Below are 7,568 nucleotides of genomic sequence, written 5' to 3'. Positions count from 1 at the left end.
ATTCCCTCCACCGGCAACATTCTGCCCATCCTCAGCCCAGGGGTGCTCTACCCTGACCTCTCCCTTCCCCTCCTTCTAACCCCAAGTTCAAGGGCTCCTCCCTTTGCTTCATATACTTTATGATCTTTCTCTGTATACATCAACCACATGGTACTCTGTTACCTGTGGATTTGGGAATGATATTCAAAACCTTTAACAACTGGTGCAGCACAGGCAGTGCCCCATCAGAACACAAGCTTGCTGCTCTATATCAATACACAGTGGCCAACATTAGCCTGCTCAGACGTGACTTTCGCCCATAAGACACTAAACTATTTAAAAATAAGGGCAAGCACTTATTTATCAATATAGCACCAGCGCCCAGCATGTTTGGTAAATGTTTGTGGATTGAATAAGTCTAAGATTACTTGGAAAAGGAAAGATCATGAGAACTTGTGATGAGTAGTAGGGCGCTTCAATCCCCTTAAGCTTGTTATTTTTACATATAACACTCATACTACTGCTTTACTCAGGGTTTATATATCTACAGAATAGTCAAACTAGGCAAAAGTAAAAGAAAATGATATTCTAGACTTCCAAAAGTTAATCATAAAAGCCCACATAGGTTTTAGGTATAGGTAACTAACTAAGCATTTATAAATTCCAGACAGTTATAAAACCTATTACCTTTAGGAACAGTCCCTCAGAGCTCAGTATTTGTAAATCCATCTCCTATACTTCACTCATACAAAGCCTTACTACTTTTTAAATTCTTAAGCAGTTATTTTATATGGTAGATGAATTATCATATGTCCCTCTTGTATTATGGGGAGTTAAGTAAGAGAACTTAAGCTTATTTTAAGAATACATAGTTGATGATTTCTCCTGGTGCACCAAAGTTAAAACAGAGGTTAGAAGGTCTTCTAGCAAAATCACGCATCAGCCTCACCTATGCTGTGTGGTCCCATTACCAACCAACTCTCCGTCCAGAGGCACTTCTAAGGAGAACACTGTAGTGAACCTAGAATCTAACGGCTGTACTTGGTACCATGAGGGCTCCTCTACTGACATGGCTTTGTTGTGTATTCTAGCCTGGAGATTCATATATGGTGATTGGTTCTAAATGCAATGTGTTTGTTTTCTTTTCAGTTTTGTCGCATGTGTGCTTAGTTGCTATGGCTGTTAAAAAAAAAAAAGACATTTCCAGTAGTACCATCCTGTAACAATAAAATATTATTTTAATCAAAAGCTTGGTTGTGCTACATGAAAAGGAAGTAGACAAAACCATTCAGTGTGAAGGTTTGAGGGTGAGTTCTTAAATTTTGTTGAAGGAGGAACTGATTTTGCAGTTAACAGAAAAAAATAAGGGATAGAGCAATCCTGGTCAGAAAAAAAAAAAGCAAAACTGGATTTTGTAGTAAAATACATTCTACCATAACTGACTATCATCAGGAAGGTTTTTGGAAAGCACATGTTAGGAAAAGCACTGAGAAAACACAGAGAAAAGTAACTGCATGTCAAGCTGTGCACAAAGAAGGGGACGGGGCACTTATAGCCTGGTGTTCCCATGATTCTTCAAGACGCTCCTGAGCAAAGACATCAGCTCTTTCTCCTGGCACTGAACTGGAAGTACTTCTGTCAAGTACTGTCCAGTACTGCAGGACTGCCACCTCTTACAAAGTGGCAATTAATTAACCAAAAATGAAGGTGATTTTGGAGAACTCAGATATGGGTAATGAAAAACTGCTTTGCTTTATAAGAGCTGACAGGGAGATTCTATTTACATAGCATAGGGCGACCAAAGAAATGAACTTTGAGAATTGCTGTTTCTTTGTAACACATTGCTAATGTCCTACGTTATATCATGGGACACATTTTACTAGATCATCTGAATTTCTATATTGAAAATAAAATCCAAATAAACTATTCCTACGAAATGATCAAGGTGTAATATTATATATTCTAAAATCAAAGGAAAGCTAACACTATTCCAAGTGTGCACATTTTCTTAACTAGAGAGAAGCATGACATTATAATACATTATATGAATCTCAAAGATCAAAATGTTTTAAAGATCAACTCAAATGTATCACTTAAAAATTAATCTTATCACTTAACTATGTTCATTGTTGTACAATTAAAGAGTTACAAATAGATACAATTTTATAACATGCATTTTATGTAATAAATCATGCAAGAGAGACACTGAGTATCTGCACAGTCAACACAGACCCAATAACCTAGTTCCTGAACAATGTCTGGACAAAGCAAGTTCTTAATTTAATTTGGTTGTTAGAAATTTGTATCAAGAAAGAAAATCTACAGTGGTTTACTTTAATGATCACTTTATTGCTTTTAGCTGTCTTCCAATGGATTAGAAGTCTACTAAATATCCCTAAATTTTACATAATGCAAATATATTATAATTACAGCTGTCAGGTCACACTTGGCTATTCATTATTTTCATCCATTAAAATAATTCCCAACTTGCCGAACATCCTGATTAGGACCATAGTGGGAAAGACAATCTTGAAAAAGTGAAGTTTTCAGAGTTGGGCTCCTCATAACAATATATTAAGAATGAGAGGTGAAAGCTACTGGGGAGAAATGGACCCAGAGGGTAAAGTGAGGAGGGATTTGTCCTTCCAGGTGTGTTGCCCAGACCTCACACCAGCTTTCTTTCATCTTGTTTTTATATCCCCCATTGCATCATCAAAGATACTCAGTTATCTAGAGACTGAGCTAAAGCACACTGACAACCATGTGTGGGTTGCCTAATTACAGTAACCTCAGATTTGGCCACTTGGTAGCCAATTTTCTCTTTATGAAGGAAGGTCTCCTGATGATTTATATAATAACCATCATCATTATTAATACCTGAAAGGCAACCCCACCTAGAAATGCTGGGAACTGGTAGGATAAGACATGGGTGGGGCCAGCATGCACCTTTAAATACCTGTCATCGCAGCACAGGATCCCCTCTCTGGAGTGTTTCGGCCTGTTCGTTCTCTCCCTTGCACACTATACTCTGCTATTTTCTCTATACTTAACTTCTGTTCACTTCTCTGGAAGATTCCAGCCAGCACCATGACTGATGATGAGCTGTCTGCCTTGGTGGTAGATAATGGGTCAGGGATGTGCAAGGCAGGCTTTGGTGGTGACGATGCTCCCCGGGCTGTGTTTCCCTCCATGGTAGGGCGTCCCCGGCACCAGGGGGTCATGGTAGGCATGGGCCAGAAGGACTGCTACGTGGGCGATGAGGCTCAGAGCAAGAGAGGCATCCTGACTCTGAAGTATCCCATTGAGCATGGAGTAGTCACCAACTGGGACGATATGGAGAAGATCTGGCACCACACTTTCTACAATGAGCTACGGGTGGCACCAGATGACCATCCCATCCTCCTCACCGAGGCACCCCTGAACCCCAAGATCAACCGGGAAAAGATGACTCAGATCATGTTTGAGGCATTCAATACACCAGCCATGTATGTAGCTATCCAGGCTGTGCTGTCTCTCTATGCCTCAGGGAGAACCACAGGCATCGTGATGGATTCTGGGGATGGGGTTACTCACACTGTACCCATCTATGAAGGTTATGCCCTGCCTCATGCCATTCTACGTCTAGATCTGGCTGGCAGAGACCTGACTGACTATCTCATGAAGATTCTGACAGAACGAGGCTACAACTTCACCACCACAGCCGAGCGGGAGATTGTCCGTGATGTCAAAGAGAAGCTGTGCTATGTGGCCCTGGACTTTGAGCAAGAGATGGTCAGCACTGCTGCATCCTCCTCACTTGAAAGGAGCTATGAGCTTCCTGATGGCCAAGTGATCACCATTGGGAATGAACGCTTTCGATGCCCTGAATCCATTTTCCAGCCTTCCTTTTTGGGCATTGAATCCAGTGGGATCCATGAGACAACCTTCAACTCTATCATGAAGTGCGATGTGGATATTCGCAAGGATCTATATGCCAACACTGTGTTGTCTGGAGGCAGCACGATGTACCCTGGCATTGCTGACCGAATGCAAAAGGAAATAGTAAACCTGGCACCTAGCACGATGAAAATCAAGATCATAGCTCCCCCAGAGAGGAAGTACTCTGTTTGGATTGGGGGTTCCATTCTGGCCAGCCTGTCTACATTCCAGCAGATGTGGATCAGTAAACAGGAATATGATGAGGCTGGTCCTCCCATAGTTCATAGAAAATGTTTCTAAATGGTCATCCCTGCTAATGGGTTTGCATTTTTCCCTTCTCTAGGTCACAGTAGTGGTACTGCTTTTATCCACTTTCCTTTGAGTCAAGGTAAATCCTCTGCTCTTGCTAGCGTACAGCCAGCAAACTCATCTCCATCAAGGTATTGTGGGCTCCTTCCAGGCTAACCACATTTTGACCTTTAGCAGATGAAGGAGAATTCTAATACTGTATTCTATTTTCTTCACCTATACGGTTCAAAGAAATATTGATGTGCTTACGTGAAAATGAGTGACAAGGAGTAAAATCATGAGAAATGTCCTTTCAGAATGGATAACTGGCATTACCAAACTTTAGAAATTGGTTTATGCTTTAAATATTTAACAATGGGCTGTGCAACCCTATAAAAATGTGCATGTTAGCAAACATGTTTTTGTTTTGCTTTTCTACTTTGTACAGAGATAGTGAGTTATATGGGTCAGTAATATCTATATATATGTAAGTGCCAGGGAAATAAGATACTGTATCTTAAAAGACAATGATAAATCTGGCTCTCTAAACATCTAATGGGAATTTCTTAACTCCTCAAGAGCTACTGTTTAAGTAGCTACATATTTTAATTGTTTCCCTTAGTAGATAAGCACAATGAAACAGCCAATATTCCATTAATGTTGTTTATAAATCAACTAAATTCTCAGGTCAGAGTGGAGTTCTGCCTGTTAAACACATATTTTAATGTCTAACTTATTGAATTTCATCTACTTGTAAAACAGCAAAACTACAGAGAATGCCTAACTTTTAAAATAGAAATATAATATCAAATTAATGTCATCATGCTATGGTTTGACAAGATTAATGCTATTTTTATTTCTTAGCATAATAACATGTCTTAAATAATTTCCACAGGCCATAATTTTGCATATTTCTCTAATCAAGGATTTTACTATTGGGAAAACATAGCTGAAGCTTCTTAGTAAATTATAAATTCTAGTACCAGCAGTATAATTCCAATTTTATTCTTAGAAATATTAAACCGACTCTACTTTATTATGTCCAGTAACTAGCAATACTTCATTCTTAGAGTATCTCTAAGATATTAACATCTTAGAAAATACTACAGTATCTTTCTACAATCTCTGAAAATTTTTAATGAACCCAATGATGATTTTCAATCTAGTTTAAGGATTAGTATATTTATTTCAATCTATTCTGTGATGTCTGATTATCTGAATATCAGAGTTATTTGTATCTCTCTCAGCCTTTTATTTTCTGAAAATTTTTAACTATTTTTGGGCATTCCTTACTAAGGCATCATCACGTTCTCAGGGAAGATTAATTTCCTCTTTTTTTCCTTTTAGTTCAGAAGCTTATACTGTGTTTTTAAAGTTTAAAAAATTTAAGAGTGTCCTTTCTCCTTTAATTAATTTTAAATAAATTAAAATGGCTTCATACTTGCATGTCCTATTATTTCCCCTCAATCCTTCCTAAAGAAATGATGAACAGGGGGAGCCTGGGTGGCTCTGTCAGGTAAGCATCTGACTCTTGATTTCAGCTCAGATCATGATCTCATGGTTTGTGAGTTACAGCCCTGTGTCAGGCTCTGCCCTGACAGAACAGAGCCTACTTGGGATTCTCTCTCTCCCTCTCTCTCTCTCTGCCCCTCACCCACTTACTTGCTCGCTGTCTCTCTCTCTCTCTCTCTCTCTCTCTCTCTCTCTCTCTCTCAAAATAGATTTAAAAGAATTTTTAAGAAATGTAGAACAATCCAGAGAGGATCACGTTTTATATGTGTGACCTATTTGTCAGTATGTTACAATTTTGCACCTGGTACTTTTGACCATGTAAACATTTAAAGGGCAGTTAAAAAAAAAAAAAAGATGGCTAGTCAGATAAGGTTATAAATTCCTTGTAATCTCAATTAAAAAGTTGGTTTTGGTGGATGAACTGGTCTTTAGGTAATTAGTAGGCAGAGATAATAATATCTTGGATTTACATGCTGCAACATTTTCCATTTGCAGAGTAGTTCTTACAAATACTCTGACCTACATTCCCAGTTACCAGAAAAAACATACCTTCCCAACCACAGAAAATTAATGGGGCAGGTAAGATAAACTTCCAAGAGAGAACTATTGAGCACTGGATCATTAGATGAAAATATAAATTCTATAATGCAAACAAAAATTTAAACCTAGGGTCTTTGGATATTCTCCTATTCATCAACACTGACTGGCTAATGGATGAATTTAATGAGGGAACACTCCATCTCACAACTTGATGTGAGAGAGTCAATGCCGTCTCTTTAAGTAATACGACTGGCTTGTTAGTCGCCAGTAGTTCACCAGATGAGACAACATGGAGGTAACCTTCAAAAATGAATTTCATACCACTGTGGTTCCCACGCTTTCTCCATGGCCCACTCTGAGTAGCTGGAGGGCTGCAGCTGTACCACAATCCCTCCATTCCCACCAAAAACCAATTACTTCCTAGTCACAGGTAACATTTTTCTGAAAGCATAAATGACCCTAAGTCAATATCTATACTATTCTTTCCTATATTTCATATGTCTTATTTTTCAGTAGTGAGATAAAGCAGTGCTAGAATGCAAGTCAAGCCTTACATTCATAATTCCATAACAGAGATGAGCCTAGACCTAAGTTTTTTCAGATAACCAAAGAATAATCCTTTGAGGCAACAAGGGCCTTACCACATTTATTCACTCATTTTGCAACTAGAAATTTAATGTCATATGCCATAGTTTACTAGAAACATGTTTCAGGAACCTTGGAGAATTAACAATTGAGTGGTCAGGGAAACTATGTTCAGTGGAAAGCAGTGTGATTCCTCGGTGGGTCAGAGACTAAACTCAGTCAAGGTGCCATGATAATTCAAATAAGGACAGTTCAAGCCAGGGTAATCAAAGCAGCATTCATCAAGTAGATGGAATCACTGAGTTAAGTCTTAAAGCACACATAAGTTGTACTGAACATAAACATTCATCTTAGATAGCTCTGGCGCCATTATGATCACTGGTTGGTAGGTGACTAATTCTTATTTTAATATTTTTCATTGGACTATGCCAGAAACTGTAAGTAGTACATAACCTTTCATAACCTTTAAGGTTTAGTTCAACTGTCACCTCTTCTACAGAGCTTTTTCTAGCCTACCTTCCATCTTTTGCAAAAACCAAAAAAGTGACAAATTCCCCCTTTGTGCTCCCATTGTATGATTTCCATGCATTTGGAATTGTGTCTGTAACATGTGCCCACACTCTCCCACTCTCACCCATCAACGAGCAACTGGAGGACAGAGACAGAAACAGTATTTATCTACCCTTGAAGCTTCCAGAATTTTCCTCATGCCCAGCACATAGTACTAACTCAACAAATATGGTTTG

At 38.8% G+C, this 7,568-nt stretch overlaps 1 protein-coding gene across 2 annotated transcripts; it reads left to right on the top strand.

Annotated features, from left to right (window-relative positions):
* The first annotated feature begins 3,066 nt into the window (after window positions 1-3,066).
* On the top strand, window positions 3,067-4,197 carry ACTBL2 (actin beta like 2). Of its 2 annotated transcripts, XM_029942270.1 has the most exons (2): window positions 3,067-3,195; window positions 3,322-4,197. In XM_029942270.1, exons 1-2 carry the CDS (start codon window positions 3,067-3,069, stop codon window positions 4,195-4,197), a joined length of 1,005 nt encoding a protein of 334 aa, XP_029798130.1. The 2 variants fall into 2 exon arrangements, with proteins under 2 accessions (XP_029798130.1, XP_029798129.1); XM_029942269.1 differs by having other exon boundaries at window positions 3,067-4,197.
* The last annotated feature ends 3,371 nt before the right edge of the window (window positions 4,198-7,568 follow it).

The sequence above is a fragment of the Suricata suricatta genome, chromosome 6, assembly GCF_006229205.1.
Source record: "Suricata suricatta isolate VVHF042 chromosome 6, meerkat_22Aug2017_6uvM2_HiC, whole genome shotgun sequence".
In the NCBI taxonomy this organism is placed as follows: Eukaryota; Metazoa; Chordata; class Mammalia; order Carnivora; family Herpestidae; genus Suricata; species Suricata suricatta.
Note: the sequence above shows the minus strand (reverse complement) of the source record. Positions and strands in the feature narration are given on the sequence as shown.